This window comes from Rhinolophus sinicus, chromosome 3, assembly GCF_057876585.1.
Source record: "Rhinolophus sinicus isolate RSI-liver-muscle chromosome 3, RSI-T2T, whole genome shotgun sequence".
In the NCBI taxonomy this organism is placed as follows: domain Eukaryota; kingdom Metazoa; phylum Chordata; class Mammalia; order Chiroptera; family Rhinolophidae; genus Rhinolophus; species Rhinolophus sinicus.
In genome coordinates this window covers 158401529-158423217 of record NC_142503.1, presented here as the reverse complement: position 1 = coordinate 158423217, position 21689 = coordinate 158401529, and the positions used below count along the sequence as shown (strand labels likewise).

The window sequence follows — 21689 nt, the reverse complement described above, 5'->3', positions numbered from 1 at the left end:
GCCGGAACCACCGGAGCCGGCAAGAGGGACCCGCCTCCCCCGGCGCCATCTTGGAAGAGGGCAGCTCTTGGCCGGCCCCGCCCCCGCGCCCCGGAGGGCGGGGCCCCAGGAGCAAGTGCGCCGCGTCCGGGAACGGACGGGGCCCGCCCACTCAGGAGACGCCAGTGGCCAAGTGACCGCTAGCGGCAACTGAGTGATGGCCTTCCCATTCCTGGTCCTCATTAAAAGTAGCGACGTGAAAACATCTAACAAACGAGAGAGGACACTGAACCAGCGTTGGAGTCCGCCAAAAGCCAAGTAACTGACGGCTGAAAATTGCGTACGGTTTGCCTTTCCTGACGCCTCGGAAGGACAGAACTGCAGCTCTGCTTTCTCCCTACTTTGTCAAGCCGTGTACTTAAACATTCGTGGGGGTTTGTGCACCAAATCAGCAAGAGCAAGGCAAGAACTAAAACAAACAAACAAACAAAAAAAACCTGTCTTTTTCTTTTCCTTCTTTCCAGCCACAGAGCCAGAGGCTCGTCTTCTCTCACATTGGCAAAGCGTGTAAGACTTTTCCACTGAAGTTCTTTACCTCCACGATTGCCCGGAAGTGGAAAACAGCTCCCTATTCAAAAGCAACCGTAAAGAAATGCACTGAAGAGTTTTAACTGCCTAGGGACAGCTGTAGTAGTGGCTTCATCTTCTCTTATTAAACCGTTACAAAGAATACCCGGTCCAGTCCATAAATTTTGAACTAGATCGCAATGTTGACGCAATCAGGGATATCACAGGCAGTAGCAGTAACCCTCGGTTATTTTTAAATGCCTTAACCTCAGATTTTAAAGTGCATAATTTTGTTGATCTACGGTACCCATACAAATGTTTGGTCACAAACTGCAAAGTGTAGGTGTTTCCTTTTATCTCTGTCATGAAGGTGCACATTTGGCTTTACTTTTGGGGGCTGAATTTTGTGTAAACCGGTGAGGGAGGAGTGTCACTTTACCCTCTAACAGTTAATGCAAGAAAAAATATTTTAAATGTTGGTTGGTTTTAATATAACACCAAAATTTTTTCTGCATATGTTTTCTCTGAGTTTGTCTCATATTTAATTTGAAAGTTAATTATAGGAGATAAATTCTCTCTGCAATTATTGTAGATTAATAGCTTAGGTAGAAATTCATTTACTCAGATCCTCCAGATATGTAGTCTAGGAATTACCCCTTTCCACCTGCACTTCAGTGCTGTGAAAAATAAGCCATTTGCTCAAGGTCCCCATGTATTTTTTATTGAAAGTTCATTTCCTAGTATTAGAGAAAATAGACCACAAAACAGATTTTTCTATGAACTCACGATTTGTTAAAACAGCTTTTTTATTCATACTACTATGGGGAAAACTAACTCAGTTTGTAATTTCAATTCTTTTGGATATATACTCAAAAAGGAAATTACAATGGTAATTCTATTTTTTTATTTTTTGAAGAACTGCCATACTGTTTTCCAATGGCTACACCATTTTACATTCCCACAAACAGTGCACAAGGGTTCCAATTTTCCACATTTTCTCCAACACTTATTTTCTGTATTTTTGATAGTAGCCATTCTAATAGGTGTGAGGTTTTGAGTTGCATTTTCCTAGTGATTAGAGAGGTTGAGCATCTTTTCATATGCTTGTTGGCCATTTGTGTATCTTCTTTGAAGAACCGTCTATTCAAGTCTTTTGGCCATTTTTAAATCTGGTTATTTATCTTTTTGCAATTGTAAAGGGAGTTTTTAAATGAGGAAAATAACATTTTACTACTATATATTCAGAGAGATTTTCTTTCATCTTTTTACCTTGCTCTCAATCTTGAATCCTTCACCCAGAATCTGACCCTTTCCTGCTATAGTCCAAACTACCATATTTCTCTCCTAATCTTTTGTTTCCACCCTGACCCCCACTACCAACAGTCTATTCTCAGCCCGTTTGCCAGAGTTAGATCAAGTCACTCCTTTGGTTAAAACTCTTCAGATGGTTTCCTAACTTGACCTATGACACTCTCCTTATCCTGCACTCCACAGACCTCATCTCCTACCTACCACTCTCCCTCAGTCTCAGCAGCCTCTTTCTCACTGTTCCTTGAACTTACCAGGCATCCCACCTCAGGGCCTTGCATTTGCCATTTCTTCTACCTGGATTGCCATTACCCCCAATATCCGCATGGCTCACTCCCTCATTTTACAGGTCTTGACTTAAATGTTGCCTTCCTGCTGAGGCCTTCCCTTAGCACACTATTGAAAAAGGCAGGCAAACCAGCCCCAAACCCACCCCACCCATAGATACAGGCACAAAGGTGTGCACAATTCCTAGTCCCCTTCCCTAGTTTATTTTCCTCCTGGCACTTATTAGTACCTAATATATGACATGTTTTACCTATTGGTTTGTCTGTCTCCCCGCTAAACTATAACTTCACGAAGAGAGGGAACTGTATGTGTTTTATTCACTGCATATCCCTAGGACCTGAAATAGTACCTGGCACACAGTGGGCACTTTAATAATTTTTGTTGAATGAATGAATGGATTTTGAAGGCAAAGTAAATTAAGTAACAGGAATGCAACTACCATGTGCATCTCCTGCCTGTCTTGAGCCTCCCTTGTTCCTTTGCCTTTCCATCACCATCCCCATCAAGACTGAGACAACTATTACAGACTCCCACTGAACCTCAAATTTTACAACGAAATGTTGATTGCCTCCTATGTTCAAGAATTCTACTTGTCTCCTTCAGTGCCTAATGTGGGCCCTTGCATATAACATTCAAATACGTGTTGATTAATTTTGATTTAAAACAATATAATGACAGTAGAGGATGGAAACAGTAACTTTCCTGTGGAGAAAGCTGGCAGACATCATCCTATCCAAGTGATCAAGTTAACATCACCCCATGTACTCTCTGATATGATATAATCAGAGGGGTATTTGACCTCTGTGGTCTTCCCAAAACTCATAACCCCGATTAATCATGAGAAAAATGTCAGACAAACCCAAACTGAGGGACATTCTACAGAATACCTGACAAGTACTTCTTAAAACTGCCAAGGTCATAGAAAACAAAAAGCAAAAAAACTCAGACCTGAGGAGACTAAGGAGACATGATGATTAAATGTAATGTAGGGTCCTCAATGGAATCCTGGAACAGAAAAAAGACAGTAATGAAAAACGTGAAACCTGAATAAAGTCGAACGTAGTTAGTAATAATGTACCAATGTTGACTTTTTAGTTGTGACATAAGTACAATGATTATGTAAAATGCTAACATTAGGGGAATCTGGGTGTGGTATATGGGAACTCTCTGTACTATATCTGCAATATTTCTGTCCATCTAAAATTATTCTAAATAAAGTTTTTTTTTAAAAAGTAAGTCGCTTTTTTTACACACTAGCAATAATGTTTTAGAAACTTTAATTTTAAAAAGATATAATTTACAATAGCAATAACTAAACAATAAACATAATGCTTATCATAGTGCTTGTTATCTATTAGTTTTTTAAAAAGAAGAATATGAAGACGCATGGACAAAAATGATCAGACACAGCAAACCCCTGAAAGTATGACAGGAAAGTCTGATCTCTTCTGTTTTGGCAGGAATGGAAAAGAACAGTGAGACCAATTCCAGCACTCCTGCAAAAGCAGAAACAATTCAGTAGATATTCATGGTGGAGCACCTACTATGTGCCAGGTACTGTGGATTTTAGATGCTCTAAAATGAATTAGTTCATTAATTTAAAATGTCATTAGGTTTAATTCTGCATAATAAATTTTCCTTTAGATTGGGGTAGGCTGATTGTCCCTACAAATCACTTAAACTTTATTATTTCCCTCTTTTCATTGTTTAAACATCTATATAATATTTTCTTTATATCAACTAACAAAATATATCTCACATTTTTGTGGCACTTTACAGTTTGCAAAGCACACATCTGTTTTTGATAGATTTATCCTGCGCATCATAGAAAAGTATATAGAGTAATGGTTAAGACCATGGACTCTGTAGACAGACTGCAGACGTTGGAGTAACACTCACCATGTGTGACCTTGGGCGCAACTTCTTGGTTTCCACAGGTAAAAATTGGGCATAAAAATAATGCCTATTTCATAGAGTTGTTACGAGAGGATTAAGTGAGTTAATATGTATAAAGTACTTAGTCTATGACCTGGCACAAATAAATGCTACGTAAATGTTAGATAAACTTATTGTATATGTGAGGACATGAAGACTCAGAAAGCTTTAATTTTTCTGATGGTTATTCAACCAGTGGTAGTACAGCAAGAGACCTTAAACCATATTTTTAAATTTTCAAATCAAGGTTCTTTGTATTACACCATAGTGGAATAGCAATAAATACCAAACCAAATAGCATGATTGGGAATCAGACATAGGCATTCAAGAATGATAATAAAATTGCAGTTAAAGGAAACTTACAAAATCACCAATCTACCGTGTTTCCCTGAAAATAAGTCCTAGCCGGACAATCAGCTCTAATGAGTCTTTTGGAACAAAAATTAATATAAGACCCGGTTTTATTTTACTATAATATAAGACTGGATCTTATATAAAATATAATATAATAATATAATATATAGTATAATACTGGGTCTTATATTAATTTTTGCTCCAAAAGACGCATTAGAGCTGATGGTCTGGCTAGGTCCTGTTTTGGGGGAAACACGGTAATCCTCAGCCCAATTCAATAATTCTCTGCACGTCAACCTAAGGAATTATCCCGCTACCTCCTGAACATCTCCAACAACAATAGGACTCACTGTCTCAAGACGTCACCCATTCCATTTTTTGCCAACTCAAATTAAAACATTCTTGTCTCCTAGTTACTAATGCATTGTTTCTAGTTCTGCTTACAAAGAGTTAAGTCTAACTGATCCTATTACTTTCTGTTTAATGTTTCACTTCATTTAGTTCTACACATCATTCTGTTTGACTTTTAAATAGCAAAATTTATGTATGAGAACATAGATGGCACCTTTTGAAGTGCCTAAAAAGGATAATGGAACAAGATTCCAATCTTTTCTTTTTCGAAATACATAGAACCGTGTAAGTCAATTCATTACATCTGAGATAGTATTTCAAAACTTGTTGCTGTTCTTACAAAGAATCCATATGATCTATTACAGTATCCCTTTCTTAAATCTGTTAAAGATGAAGGCAAGTTTTCTTTTTAATTTTGAATGATCATACATTCATTTGACATAGAGCCTTCATTATATAACAAATACTGAAAACACACAAAAAATTAGTAACACCTGGTTCTCATCCAGCTGTGTGTGTACCGAAGTGCACTTTTTAGTATGGCTTGAATGGATCCTTGTTATGTAGATTCAGAACTGCTAGATGTGGTTGACAGGTAAAATTTCCAAAATTCTGTCAGTGCAAAAGTGTCTGTGTGATGAATGAATAACTTGATTTTTAAATGTAATCTAAAATTTAAGTGACACTACTTAGATTTTTATTCAAACTCTCAAGTCTTGGTTCCTCCATTTTATAAAATTTGGAGATATGAGAGCATAAGAAACTAAATTTGGCTTCATCTCACAGTAAAGAAAGGTCTTAAAGAAAGGCTACAAGATAATCTACCTTCATGAATTATTTTCATCGATTTCTTAAACATGTACTTTTTTGAAATAAAAATATTTACTTTCATTAAGTGGAGTTTTAAATATATATCTATTTACTAGAGTATTGATTTTTATTTTCGTTATATTTTTATTCTTCCTTCGGGGTTCGGGTAAACAACTTTTTAGGTATGATTTTAAATTATGCACTTCAAAGAAGAGTAAAATGAATCATTTTGTGTTTAATAAATTCAATGTTCTGTTTACAGACAGATTGTTATAAAATTACTGATATATTCTAGCAGAAGCAGTAAAGGTTATATCAAATAACTACTAAAAAAAATCATACTACGTAGCGTTAATGATGTTACCTTAACGTGCCAGCTTCAGGGGCTGCATAATTGTTTCTGCCAACCCATAAATTTTTGAGTAACAACAAAATTATTGTGATTTTTCTTACTAAATAATTCATACATTACAAAGCATGTATGTAACAAGGTCCATGAATCACTAAAGCATATAATGATCATATATCTAATGACATATCTCTTTTCATAAGATGAATTCACATAGATTTATGTATTTAGGTTAACTAAAAAATACTGAGTTTACAAGGTTCATAATTCTACCAACAACAACAAAAATCCTTCAAATCTTCTTTAAGAAGTAGTTTCCATGATTTGCTTTTAAAACTGAAAGCTTTTGTTTATCAAAATCCTTGTGTTTAAGCTACTTTTCATGAAGTTTTACAGCTTTTAAATTGATACTATAAATATCTCTGAAGGTAAATTAATAATATAATGGAGTAGTACAATGTTCATAAACTGTATTTAAAAAGATATAAGTGCAACTAAAATAGCTATAAGCAGTACTATATAAAACCTTATTTTAGTAGTAGCTGGTATTTATCCAGCAACTAGGATCTAAAAGAGGAGATTTTCATTTACTAACATTTTACATGCTTTTCTGTGGTCTTAAGTAATCTCAAACCAAGTATATCCTTTTTTTAATGCTACTAAAAATTATCCCAAATGAGATTTCTTCCACTTAATTAAAACTAGGTTTCATAACCAAAATTTTTTGAATTCCAAGCCTGCAACAGATAAAATGATGTTAAATTAACATTTTACTTCTTTTAATTTCTAACATTTTCCCAAACTCAGTTATTTTCTATGAAAATCATGCAGTTAATTTTATCATGGTAATATTAAATCCTTTACTAATTTTTTAAAAATATTTTTCTTTGTCGTAAGATACACGGAACACAAAATTTACCATGTTAACCATTTTAAAGTGCGCCGTTCAGTGGTGTTGAGTACATTCACATCACTGTGCAACCACCAATGCCATCCTTCTCCAGAACTCTTTTAATCTTGCAAAATTGAAACTCTATACATATTAAACACTAACTGCCCATTTCCCCTCCCCCTTTACTAATTTTTAATAGCTTTATTGGAAGAGAATTCACATGCCATATAGTACTTCTATTTAAGTGTATAATTCAATAATCTGAGTACAGTCAGATTTGTGCAACCATCAACAGTCAATTTTAGAACAGTTTCATCACCCCAAAAAGAAATCCCATGTCTATTAAGTCACTCCCCATTTCTTCCCCACCTCTCCAGCCCTAGGCAATTGCTAATCCACTTTCTGTCACTATAGATTTGCCTATTCTGGACATTTCATATAAGGAATAATACGTGGTTTTTTAATGACTGGCTTCTTTCATTTAGCGTAATGCTTTCAAGCTTCATCAATGGTGTAGCAAGTATCAGTACTTCATTCCTTTTTATGGCAGAATAATATTCCATTGTGTGAGTATGCCATATATTATTTATCTATTCGTTTATTGATGGATATTTGAGTGGTTTCCACTTTTTGACTAGAACAAATAATGCTGCTTTGAACATTTGTGTACAAGTTTTTGTGTGAACGTGTTTTCAATTTTCTAGGGTATGTACCTAGGAATAGAATTGCTAGGTCATATGGTAACTCCATATTTAATATTTAACTGCCAGATTTCCAAAGTGGCTGAACCATTTTACATTCCCACTAGCAATGTATATGGATTCCAATTTCTCCACATCCTTTTCAACGTTTGTTATTATCTGTGTTTTTGATTATAGATAGCCATCCTAGTCGGTTTGAAATTGTATCTCATTGTGGTTTTGATTTGCATTTCCATAATAGTTAATGTTGAACATCTTTTCTTAGTAACCATTTGTATAACATCTTTGGAGAAATGTCTGTTATAAGAGTTCTTTATATATTCTGGCTACAAATCCCTTATCAGATATGATTTGCAAATATTTTCTCCCGTTTTGTCACTATCTTGTCATTTTCTCCATAGTGTCCTTTGAAGCACAAAAGTTTTTAATTTTAATGAAGTCCAGTTTATTCTTTTATCATTTGCCTTAACGAACTTTTACGCTTTCCCAAAATAGAATTTTATAGTAGGCTCTGTATGAAATCAGTTTAACTAGAAAACTAACTGAACTTTTAGAAATACATTTTACTAAAACCAATCTAGATTTTATCCCAGTTGTATTAAATGTACTCTCAATTACAAGAACAGTGTTCTGAGAAGTAGCTGGATGGCCAAGCTTGTATCAGTGGAAACTATTTTAGCCACATTCTCATTTAAAGAAAAAAAAATTTCTCAACATCTGATCTCCATTTTATATTAGAAAAATACTCTGTGGACTCTGGTCACTACCCATAGCATTTCTTACTGCTGGGAAAGCTCTTGTGAAATATTTGTCAAGCACATAAAATGGGAAAAAGTGAAATATAGTAATTAAGATTTGTGTTCTATCGATTGCATAGCTAAGGTAATTTTTCATTACTAACATAAGATTTAATAAGTATAAGTAGTTAAAGATTCTGACTTGGCACTAGTCATTAGCATGTAATTGAACTAGTAAAAAAGATCAGTTAAAGCTGTGTTGATTACCACCTTATCTTTGAAACGCAATTAAAGACCTCAATCATTGCAACAAGATTTGATTGTGCAGCCTTTATTGGACATTGATCTTTCAGCAAAGTGCAGTAACATTTTCCATTAATTTACAGTAACAGTTTAACTGTGATACCCTAGACTGTTGACCCAGGTGAGATGTAATGCTAAGTACTTGTTTAGGTTAAGATGTCCCCAAACATCATTACTGTCTGAATGGTAAGTGCTGAAAAAAAGTAGATACCCGATCCACTAGCTTTAAGATAAAGTTTCTGTTATTCTGCATTAGCTTTTAAATGAACTGAAACCAGGATCCTTGTCTTTATGTCACCCAGCTCATTCAAACGTCATTCATTCTTTAATGAATTATTTCATGAAGAATTATAGATGTTCTGATTTTTTGAGTGAATATAAATGACACAAAATAAAATGTACATTTAAAAAGAAACACATATGGCTTATAAGAATTAAAAATATTTCAATTTTTACTGGTCAATAATTAACAAAATATTAGTGACTAAATATGTGTGATGAAATTATAACAATTTGTATAATTTGGTATGTTAAGACATTAGCACTGAGAAACTAGGGATTTTTGTATTAGGAACTTCTTTCATGCTCCCAACTCTGTTACTGCATCTTCATGGTGGTTCACAACTTACATAGGAACTAAGAATTTTGACTGGGAATTTCTTCCAACACGGGATAATTGATTTGTATAGAAATAACAATAGAAGAGATGCACGATTTTATACTAAAAACACACCGTTGTTAAAAAATAGTTGTGCCTAGATTATTTTAAAGACAAAATCCCACTAAAGAAGTATAGACAGAAAAGCCCTTTGGTTGTTTCATTACCGAAGAAAATTCCTGATATCCAGAAGGGTAGGAACCCTGCTTTCCATGTCAGACATAACCACATGTGCAGACACTCACACACAATGCTTTCAGTGTCTTCTCCTTTCTTCCTCTCACATTTAAAAATCCTTTTATTAATGAAGTCATATATATATGTATATATATATACATATATATATGGAACAGAAGGATGAGGATTGCAAACAGATTTTCTGAAATAAAACTGACATTTAATTACAAGTATATTCATGATATATTTTAAGATACAAAGGTTTCTTGTTTTGTCCTCAAATTACAGGTGGAAAAAAACAAAGACTCAAAGGAGTAAACAGCTTGAGGTCAAAAAGTAAGACAGCTCTGGTACTACTAAAAATAGACTCAATCTCTTGACATCCAGCCTTTATACTTTATCCCTTTTAGGCCACAATGCTTTGATGTAATATCCAACTTTAAAGAAAAAAACTTAAACCATTACTGTTCAATGGCAATCATTTTTCAGACTAAAAGGTTCATAAGACTTAATAAATCCAATGAATGGTATTTTAATATTTGAACCATGCCCTTAGCCATCACTGAGTTCATCCTTCACCATGATCAACTCTATGAGAGCAAGAGGTCTATTGATTTTCATGTAATACAAGAAAATATTACATTTGCTTAATTGTTACACAGTGAGCACATCAGACAAGAAATCAAGGCTCTATTTAATGCTGCAAGCAGAGAATTACAGAGATCAATAGGGTAGTTTGTCAAAGATGTTCTCCGAGGAGACTTACCTATCACCATATGGACAAGAAGTCACACTGACTATAGCTATTGAAAAACAGGTAAGCAGAGTCAGCACTACAAATTATCAGAAATCAAACAGGCCGCTGTGAAAAGAAGTGCAACTCTACTGAAAAGCTGTATTTATAGTCTGGTAATTAAAAACCATTTTATCAGCCTTGTGTTGGGACCAAACCTTTACAACAAGTATTGACAAAACCAGCAGCAATGAATGAGCAGTATTTGACTTAAAACTTATGAGCTATAGTTATTTAACTTCGCCCATTACAGAGGAAATCAGTTCTAGCCTCCCTTGCAAAATGCTAATAGTCAGTTTTATTATTAATGAAGCTTAATGTAACACTATCTTCTTTGTGTAAGCCATTCATTTAACTAGTGTCAAGTATATTCTTCTGGACTAAATATGTTGGCATAAGTACTTCTTTGATTAAAGTATTACTTAGAATTGCTTTTAGACAAGTGAACACTACATATATTTGAAGAACAGTTCACTCTCTGTAGCTCATTTAAAATGACTACCTTTAACGAAGCCAGTTTGTATTACTTTGTGATTCTGGTGCTTTCACCTCAATCACTTCCTCATTCTCTACTGATTTGCCAGAAGCAAGCATCCAAATGTTGGTTAGATTGAATTTTATATTTTGCTACAAAAAAGTGTAAATGTTATAGAGTATCAGCAACACATTAACATAAAATAATATATAATGTATGTTTGTAATTATGGGAAAGATCATAAATCTTAAACACCCATTGGTTTAGAAATTAAATAGTTCTACTTAGTTCTCCCTAAATTACTCCAAATTTCTGAAATTTACCATTCGTCTGGGTATTTTGTAACTACCCCCCAAGGATAAATTTTGTTTAATGACTTTGCTTTCAAAAATGCAATTAAATTAATAAAATTCTAATGCAAAACTGCCATCAGGTCTTTAAAATTTCAGCCCACTTCCCATCGCCAATAAGTCTATGGATATGTACCATTTGAGCTAATTGCTTTTATAAACAGTTATCAAATTTATTTTTCTGAGTCTTTCTAGATCTTAATTGTTCTTACAGCTTTATCAGCATGCTATTTTAACTTTTAATAAGTCTTAATTTCATGTATCTTGATGCATTTACATTAACCAGTTATTATATTTTAAAAGGTAGTTGGTATTGGATTCTTGAGGCAATGAGAAGTTTCAACATTATACCCAGACCTCTCATCCAGGTAAATGGCATTAAGAGCTTTAATACATTTCCATTGAAAATCCTGGCAGCTGAATAGTTTAGATTTCAGATTGCAATTAGAATTCTCATCAATTTTGGATTTGCCAATATTATATTATCTCCACCATATACCCTAAAATCCTCTACTTCTTTTTCCAATGCTATGTAAAAGATTTTTTTTTCCTCTTCCTTCTTTGTGTGGTGTCTGTATTTTCTCTTCAAAGAGAATTTGTTAATACCTAACTATAAAATCTATATATGTTATAATCATTTTTTATCTGTAGTTTAATCTAGTTCTAGGAAAAAATTGGTATAAGCTTCATGTATTTCTAGTTCCCATTGACTAAAGGGAGTATGTAATATATAACAATGTGTGAAAAGCTTTGTCTCTTGAGAACAATGATTCATCTTAAAGAGCCAGACATCATAGAAAGAACAAGGTGTTTGCAAAAGTTTTATTTTAAAGGATCAAAAATAAATACTGCACATTCACACAAGAGAAAATCCACTAATATTTATGTTCTCCAATGCACACTTTCAATACATGGCACCTTCATCTTCTTTATTTAGAAAATAAACTGTTATTGGTCCATAACTGGTATGCACAGTCTCTGTGACTCTAGCAAATAACCAGGAGCCAAGTCCATATAATAAAGTTGGAATACCTAAAAAACAAATGAGTATGTTATTTATGAACATCAATACTTATTAATCATGTACCCATATATTTGTCATGGTACAAATCACATAGCACTGTTTAGCAATGTCAACAAATTATAAAGTTATAAAAATATGAGTAAATAGTGACTCTAAGATCTCAATTTCATTTATGTTTTTGGAACATGGTAACAACTGTGTGAGCCTAGAGATTTTTAAAACTATAGGTATAGCTGGTATAAATTTTAATTCAAAGCATTTTATAAGCACTAATTCATTACCTCCAAGCAATTATGAAGTAATTTTATGTTCTTTTTACAAATAAGCAAACAGAATATTCATTAATTTAAGTGTAGATGCTCCTGGTTATTGCCCTTGAGCTTAAATTACTAGGTCAACTTTACTGTACTTTAAGCTAAACTGTAACACTGATGGCTAAAGTAACTTTTTTGTACAACTTAAAAGAAACTGGGTCAAACAGCTGTCTTCAAAACTAAGGCAAAATCTAACACTAAGGAAGTGTTTAGTATAATAACAGGCATGAGAAAGAAACAACCCATTAGTATTTTTATAAGTGATTGGGAAACAATCTTATTTAGACCTATTTGAAGTAGGAAGACTAGACTCCAACACGTTTCTTCCTTGGAATATTTCCATTTGATAAGATTTTGCTGTTATGTTTATGATTAGTTGCCATTTGTGATACATGAAACTAAACCTATATACTACCCTGAGCTAGGGATTAAAGCTTTCATATGCATATGACACTATGGTGGACACAAAACAAACTTTCACAATTCCTATCTTTTTTAAGGTACTTATTTAGAATCAGTGACCATTAACATATTTAAAACATATGTATAAAACCATAGGCACATCAATCAATAAGTATTCTATGTTCTACACATTAATTTTATTGCTCCTGTGTAGGAGTTGGACAGAAAATGACAATTTAAAAGAAGAGTTTTACATTTGGAAAATTGCTTTCCTTCTAATTAATAGGAAAATCAACACATCTCAGGACTAATCGTATTGCTAAATTTTTTTCTTATTTTTATGCAAGAGTATATTTGCTATGTTATGCTCTTTTTGAGTGTATAAGTGCACTGAACTATTTTGTGCTTATTCCCTGAAGGTACATTCCAGCCACTGTGATGCCAAAGATTAATCAGGAGAAGCATCACTAGCTGGCAATGAGAAAAGGCAAAAATGCCCATACAGGCTGGCATCTCTCTATTTTTAGGAATATACTGGGTCACAGCTTGTCACTATCACAGGGTTCCCTGGAACTTTAATGAAACCTTTTACAGTGTATTACCTTCTTTGCCTTAGTAATACCCAAAATAATCTCTAAATGCCCCAAGGGAATGTTACGAAAAAATCTATAAAAACTAAAAGCAACATAAAGCTATGGCAACATAAAGCTATTTATAAATCATTTAACCAAAAAGGAAAAATAAAAAGGCAAATGGGGGACTGGACAAGAGAAAAACAAGAACAAAACAGGCAGAAGTGAGCACGGAGTATAGGGAGCAATAGAAATAAAAAATAAATTTAAAATATGATACCACTATTTCAAAAGCTGAAAATCAATGGAGGAAGACAAAACAGGCTCTAGAAACAATTATTAATTTTCTAAATATACTAAGGGTAAAAAAAATATGCCTTTTAAACCAATTCTAAGGACATAAATTTAAAGAATAGCTAGTGACACTGAAAATTTTGTTTTACAGTATTTGTCACAGTTTTCAGTTAAATATTTGGTCAGTATTTTTTCAGCTAAAATGGAGGACTGATCAAAGATTACTAGCTTAATAACTACATTTTCTCCTATTAAGAAAGAACTAAGAACCATTCATTACCAGTAATGCTGTTTGATAGGGGATGGAATTGTGATATAGGAGTCAGAAATTCTATATATTTTTCCCAGCTGTCTATTTAATGCAGTCAGGCTAATATACTGTATGAGATTTGCCACTGATATAATTTACACATTAAAAAAAACAATTTTCTTTGTAGCACATATGCTTTCAAGTCTGTAAGATTCCATGAAAAATTAATTTTTTTCCAGAGAGTCTGAAACAGATGAACGTGAAAGTCAGTTCTTTGCATAATAATTCATTTTGAGTCAGCTGAACAGTAGGTAAACCACTGTCAAATTAAGCACTTAAAAAAAATTAGAACTTTGTATCAAGTCTCTGATTACCCATTCATTCCAATGGTAAGTTGCTTTTCTTAAATCTCAATCTACTTCCCAGCAGGATTCCTAGACTGATAAACCATCAGTAAAATGTCAGCTTCCATTGAAGGAAAGGCGGAGGAGAAAGAGAACAAATGGTAAGAGAGAAATCTGTGTTATTTACAAAATGAATTACTGGAATAGTTTCTAATTTGGAAGGGTAGAAGACGAATAAAATCCTGAGTATTTTTATTAATAGAATATGTACTTGATAATCCAGAAGGGCAATTGTACATCACAGAATAGGAAAGAATCCTATTATCTAGTTCACATTCCCTACCTTCCGACAAAAATACAAAGTAAACATTACCAAATTGGTGAATACACTACTCTTTAAAAAGTCCAGAAATAAATTCCCTGTATTAGTATAGCCAATTTGTATTAAAACATGTATGAACAGAAAGTTTTTCTTTTTGTTTCACTGAATCGCTTATTCCCATCTAAGCAGGATTTAAAAAATTTTTTAAAGACCACAAAGATCATTCAATCACTCTTTGGCCTTCAACATAAAAAAACAACTGCTGTTTCTTTCCTCAAAAGGTTTTACTTTTCTTTGTGAGAATGTTCTAGGATCCTATTTTTCTTTGGATTTCTTTATCTAAAAGAGAGGCTCCTAATCATTAAGGTGTCCCTAAAGTGTTAGGTTTTAAATGGTGAAAACAAACAACAACAAAAAAAGGCATTTGGCTCATGTTATATTTTTCCTAACCTATTACTCTTTACATTTGGGAAGAGTATTTTTTTCTGATTCTGAAAATGCTAAAATAAACTTTTTAAAAAACTTATTCTTCTTGAATCTAGTCATCACTCCACTCTTTCCAAATAATTTTGAATTGAATTTTCTAAGTCACCTCACACTTTCAAATTTGTATCAACCTCAAAATTAGTGGGCATGCTCTATATAGTCCATCAGCCAAACAATAAGACATTTTTTTGAAGGATTACACATTGCTATATAATTTTCTTATTGGACTGAACCCAGGACAGTCCCAGTGGAGCAATGGCTCAAAAACCCCATGACTGACATATGTGAATTATAAGCAAAACTACACATACCATATTTAAATTTAATGAACTATCAGACTATATAACACTAGTGCAGCTGCTTTAGCTTTAATTTTGGTCTTAAAAACCTGGTTGCACAACATGATTCAGCTCCCATGTCTAGATTTTGAATTCCTGAAATCTGGATTAATTTGGTATCAGCTATTAATAGGTTCAAAACATCTTGAGGCCTATTTTCCACTGACCTGTAAAAGATACCCCCATGTCAATATTCATGCCTCTTCTGTCATTAACCAAAAGAAAATAAACATCTAGCAAAAGTAAAAATACTCTTAGAATTACAATATTCCCATGAAAACCTAAAAATATTAAAGAGGCAGTTTTAAAAATATCTTTTAGGCTTAGCATCTGAGGAGGCTAAGATGACTGATGAAAATCTTTAGTGCTTTTAGTAGAAGGAATTTGCTGGGATTTCATATAAAGAAAACAACACACTTAAAAGGTCGTTCCAGTTTTTGGAATAGGAACGCACGCACAAAGTGATGTTCATGAGAAAGAAACCTGACATGCAATGAGACCTTTTTAACTTCAGAGCCACTTTCCAGTAGCTTACAGCCTCCTTACTGCCTAATGTATGAGTCTTGCCAGTTAAGAGCGGCAGGAAGTGGATGGAATGTCCCCACCCCAGGGGTGATGCAGGGAGATCCCTCAGTACAGGTCTGTGGCTAAAGCCCACTTTGCGGGGGACGATTCAGTAGCATCAACTTAACCCTGACGAGCACCTACATGGTGGGGAATACAAAAGACCAGAGCCAAGGCCAGTGCTAGATGGGTGCAGTGTGAGTGGGACGCGCAGGCAGCATCTGGGAAACCCCACAGCAAGGGAGAGAAGCGTGGCGAGGGCGTGCTCCCGGGCCAGCCAGCTCCGGGCCGAGGAAAGCTCCTCCCGAGCCAACGTGGTCTGACCTTGGGCCGGGGTCTCGGCCTCCGCGCGAGAACGTTTGTCAGCGTGCTTTGCAAACAGTTGGGCCATTGGTAGGACGTGCTTAACAGGCCCGGGCCACTCACCGAGGTTGACGACCTTGAGCGCCGTGAAGAACTGGTCCTGCCCGGCCAGGTCCTGCCAGGGGGCCTTGGAGCAATGGTACTTGATGAAGGGGAAGCAGCCGGTGCGAAGGACGTGGTAGTTGGCGCCTTGCACCGGCCAGTTGAAGTGCGATAGGCCGAACTGGTCGTTGTGGACAGCGCTGTAGGGCACGCAGAAGGAGGTCCAGTGCGGCAGGCGCCGCTGCAGCAGGTGCTGTGTCAGCACCTCCGAGGCGCGGGGTTTTGGGCGGGAGGCGGCGCCCGAGTCCCAAGGCCGGCACAGCAGCAACCGGAGCGCGGCCTCGTGGGCCCTTCTCAGGGCCTCCATGGCCGGCCTCCCCGTGTCTCCCGCCCCTCGGCCACCGTGGGGGCGCGCGCCGATGGGGGCGGAGCCGCGGGAGCGCGCTCGCTCGCTCCCCGGAGCGAGCGGCGGGGACGCCGTACGGGCTCCGCGCGGGTGCGCGAGAGCCCCCGGGGCGCGCCGGCGCGTGCGCACGAACGTCCCGTGGGCTCCAGGGGAGTGAGGGGGGAGGGACCGGGCCCGCTCAGTGGTCGGCGGTGGGGTTGAGGATAAGTACCGCAAGGCGGTGGTTAAATCGTCACTCATGACCACATGTGGTCGTTAGTAACCTTGGGGTTGGGGAAGGGGGTCGGGAGGTTTTATCAGTTTGGATATGAAGAAAATTAAGGCTTAAAACAAATAACCAAGCTAGTGAATGGCAGAGCTCACACCCAAGTTCTGGCTCAAGTGGAATCCTTAAGTTGGCGTTGTTGAGGAAACACTTGAGAAGATGTGCTCAGAGAAGTGAGTTAATAGCCAAGACCCCAGATTTGCATTCGGTGATAGGGAGAATTATTATGTTTGGGTCTTCACTATCGTGTTCACTGTTTAAAATAAGTCCCAGATATTTCAAAAGAAGTTTGTATTTTAAAAAGTCACATGTCTCCATGCGATGCCCAGATGCGTACCACCACCTTCTCTCCTCTTAGCCTGGTGCATGCCAGACCTGGAGTGTTTCAGTTATAAACCTTTATAATCCTCAGTCACCCATTATCAATCTATTACTTTAGGAAAACCTTTTCTCAAACTTTGCAGCCTCTTCAGGTAACTTGTATGCACCTGCTTTCTAAAGCATTTCCTCTTATTTTTGTAAACTCATCTTGTTTGGAGAAACTCATCTTGTTTTAAGAAAGGAAACAACTATTAAAGCATAATAGTCAATATATACTGATAACAAAAGATGAATACAAGTCACGTCTGACTTCCGCAATTACAAGAGGTGCTCAAAGTGGTTACCCTCAGCGTCCAGACACTTGGATTACGGTGAACTATTACTTGAGCAACATTGGCAAAAGTGTCCACTTGTGTACATCTTTTGGCACCCCCGGTAATATATATATATATATATATATCCAAAAAATGTATACACATTTTAAGGAAAACACTATTAAAATTACGTTGATGGTGACCACTTTGAGCACCTCTTGTAATTGCAGAAGTCAAACGTGACTTGTATTCATCTTTGTTGTTGGTATATATTGAGTATTACAACTTTAATAGTTTTTTCCTTTCTTAAAATGTGTATACATTTTTTGGCGCCCTTTGTATATAGGATATGTCTGTAAAGCACTGTAGGTAAATGAGATAATTATGTGTAAGCACCATGTAACAATTACTATGTTGTTAAGATTCAAGGGGAATGGAGGGCAGTGTGGCTAATTCTTACATTCTCCAGTTTTTATTGATGCATTCAAATAGTTTGAGCTTTACCTTATAGGATTCCCTGTTAGATAATAACTTTAAAAGGATTGTAGGTGGAAGCATGATGTGGTTAGATTGGCATAGAAGTGACTGGAAGGTGGCTAAGGCACAAGTCAGGTAGATGATTCAGTATTTGATTTTCAAATTAAAATTTAAAAAGCACCAGAGTCCTTTTTCAAATAAAATCTGTCACAGAACTTCAACATATAAAGTACATGAAAACTTGTGTTTGATTACTAAACATTTATAAGTTCACATTTTTAATATTCACTTTATAGGTAAATAGAAAACAAAACAGTGAGGTTGGTATGTTTTTGTCTTGGGGGTTGGTTTCCTTTTTGTTTTGTTTTTAGCCAAGAAGGAATTTATTGGAAGGAAATTGAGTAGCTAAAATAATAAATACGAAGTCTGCAGAACCAAGCTCAGAAAATGCATTTTCTGGCCTCACTGCCACTGGACTCTCGACCCTGCTGTTTTATGCTTGAAAATTTTGAAGTTGAGGATTACGGACAACAGTTGCATTTATAGCAGCCTCGGGACAGTTAATTTCTTATTCCTCTGTTTTGGTTGTATACTATCAAGAAAATCCTGAACCCTCCAGAGAAGTAGAAACAAGTGAGAAGAGTTTTCAAATGATTCACCTGGGAATGTGCTTCAGTTACAAAGATGGCAGGAGGAGATTAATTCTGAGATCTACACTGAAATGACTAAACCTCAAATCAGTGTGTGGGCAGTTTTGCAATATGTTAAATTTTGGCATTATATCTCTTTTGGCAATATCATAATCTATTTTTAAAAAAATGAAATTTGAATCAAACATTTGTGAAGCCTCTGAAGTATGTCTCAGAAACCTTAGGTTCTGTGGCATATCAGTTAAAACCCACTGGTAAAGAGAAGCAGAGGTTTAGATAGGTTTCACGGCATTCTCTCATGAAAGCTTGGGAAAAGGGCTAGGAAATTGAAGGATTTCTGTTGGAAGATGCTCTCTTGGCAAAACTTTATCAGTGATGGGGGTTTCCCTAATCCTAGGCTCTTTGATCTCCCTCTGTTTTCTAAGATAGGAAATTTCTCCAAAGAGAGCTGATAGATGGTGGACCACACCAGGTATTTAAGAGTGAACGAATGAAATATTATCCTAAACTAAAGATATAGAGCTAGAGAACATGACTTCTAGATATCTCTTCTGACTTTAAGATTATGTGGTACCACTTACATAATAGAAATAACATGATTTCTCAAAAAACGCACAACTTAGATCAGATGCTTGATTTCTTTTCAGTTCTAATTCTTTACGACCATGAAAAAAGGAGTCTTAGAAGCTGGTATTCAAAAGCCTAAGTCAATGTTTAAAAAACAATGTGTCCAATAATTAAGGATTAAATACATGAATACTTAGTTTTCCACAAAGTGTGTAGAAATGGCTTACCCCTTAGAAGGAACCCCTTAAAATAACTGTAAAGAGTGATATTGTGTACACCACTTAGCATGTGCGTGGCTATATCATGCTGCTCCTTAGAAAGAAGGTATTTAGCCTTCTTGTTTTTTTGTTTTAAAGGCACCCAAGACATTGTAGATGTTCAGAATATGTTAAAAATGAGTTCTACAAAATTGATAAATTAGAATATATTAAAATTAAGAATTATTGTTCATTGAAAGGCACGATTAAGAGAGTGAAAAGGTAATCCACAGAATGGGAAAAGTGTTTGCAATACATATTAATATATCTGAGAAAACATTTGAATCTGGAACAAATTATTTAAAAAGACAATCCAGTAGAAAGGTGGACAAAATATTTGAATGGACTCTTCACAAAGGAGAACATCCAGATGTCCAATAAACATGGGAAAAAGTGCTTAATTTCAATTATCGTCCAAGAAATGGGCATTACAACCACAGTATAATACCATTACACACCCACCAGAGAAACTAAAGTAGAAAAGATGGAAAGTACTAAGTGTTGGCGAGGATATGCAGCAATTAGAACTTTTATACACTGCAGGCAACCACTTTGGAAAAATTTTTGGTAGTATACATTACAGTTGAATATACAAGTATACCTCGTAGCTCTGTGCTTCACTTTATTGCACTTCACAGATGTTGTGTTTTTTACACATTGATGGCAAGACCCTCCACCAGCAAAAAGATTGTGACTCGCTTTATTGTTGTGGTCTGGAACCGAACCTGCAGTATCTCTGAGGTGTGCCTGTGTGCATACCTTATGACCCAACCATATTACTCCTAGGTGTATATTTGTGTTTGTGTGTTCAGGCTGGCATAACACAATGCCATAGACTTGGTGGCTCAGCAACAGAAATTTATTTCTCACAATTCTGGAGACTGGAAAGTCCAAGATCTAGATACCAGCCAATTGGGTTCTTGGTGAGAGTTTTTTTTCTGGCTTGTAGCTCTGTCTTGCTGTATCATCCCACGGCAGAGAAAGCTAGTTGCAGTGTCTGTCTCTTCCTCTTCTGATAAGGGCACCATCCCTATCAGATGAAAGTCCCACCCTCATGACCTCATTTAACCTTTATCACTTCCTCATGGACCTCATTCCAAATATAGTCACACTGGGTATTAGGACTTCAACATATGAATTTTGAGGGGACACAAACATTCAGTCCGTAACAATACCCAGTGGAAATTGCGTGCATGTTTTCCAAAAGACATGTACTAGAATATTTATAGCAGGACTATTCATATTTGTAATATTCAACTTGGAAATTACTCGAATTACTGCTCTATAAGTAGGAGAGCAGATGGACAAACTGTGGCATTTTCGCATGATGGAATGCTATGCAGCAATGAGAAGGAACGGTCTAGAATCACATACAACGTACATGAATCTCACAAACATAAAATTGAAAGAAACTAGACATTGAAGTTCTTACTACATGATTTCATTTATATAAACTATAAAAACTGTCCACAACTCATTTATGCTATTAGAAGGCAGGACAGTGGTCATTCTTAGCAGGGGGAAGGCGGGGGGGGGGGGGGCGTCAGTGACTAGAAAGAGTATGAGGAGACTTCTGGGGACTGGGATTATTCTCTCTCTGCCTCCCTCTTTATTCTTTTGTTTCTATATCTTAAAAAAACAAGATTTTATTTTTGTAGAGTAGTTTTAGGCTCAGGGCAAATTAGGAGGAAGGTACAGAGATTTCTCATACATCCCCTTGCCCCTACATGGGCATAGCCTCTCCCATTGTCAACATCTCCACCAGAGGGTACATTTGTTATAATTGATGAACCAACAAATTATTCTTTCTTGATCTGGAGTCTAGTTAAATGGGTGTATTCAGTTTGTGAAAATTATTTTAACCGAATATATATATATATATATATACATATATATATATATATATATATATATATATATATGTATATGTATATATGTATATGTATATATGTATATATATATATGTATATATATATATATATATATATATATATATATATTCGGTATATATATATATACATGTATCTGTATGTAAAATACTTCAATAAATATCTTGAAAAACACAATGAGTTCTACAGGTAGTATTATAT

At 35.7% G+C, this 21689-nt stretch overlaps 1 protein-coding gene across 2 annotated transcripts; it reads right to left on the bottom strand.

The window, feature by feature from the left end:
* Window positions 1-3092: 3092 nt before the first annotated feature.
* Window positions 3093-16851, bottom strand: C3H15orf61 (chromosome 3 C15orf61 homolog). 2 transcript variants are annotated; one of them, XM_074327522.2, is made up of 2 exons: window positions 16364-16851; window positions 3093-3147 (listed from the first exon to the last, which is right to left on the bottom strand). In XM_074327522.2, exons 1-2 carry the CDS (start codon window positions 16707-16709, stop codon window positions 3137-3139), a joined length of 357 nt encoding a protein of 118 aa, XP_074183623.2. In that variant the 5' UTR covers window positions 16710-16851; the 3' UTR covers window positions 3093-3136. The 2 variants fall into 2 exon arrangements, with proteins under 2 accessions (XP_074183623.2, XP_019581181.3); XM_019725622.3 differs by lacking the exon at window positions 3093-3147 and adding an exon at window positions 11836-12059 and having other exon boundaries at window positions 16364-16847.
* Between the last annotated feature and the right edge of the window lie 4838 nt (window positions 16852-21689).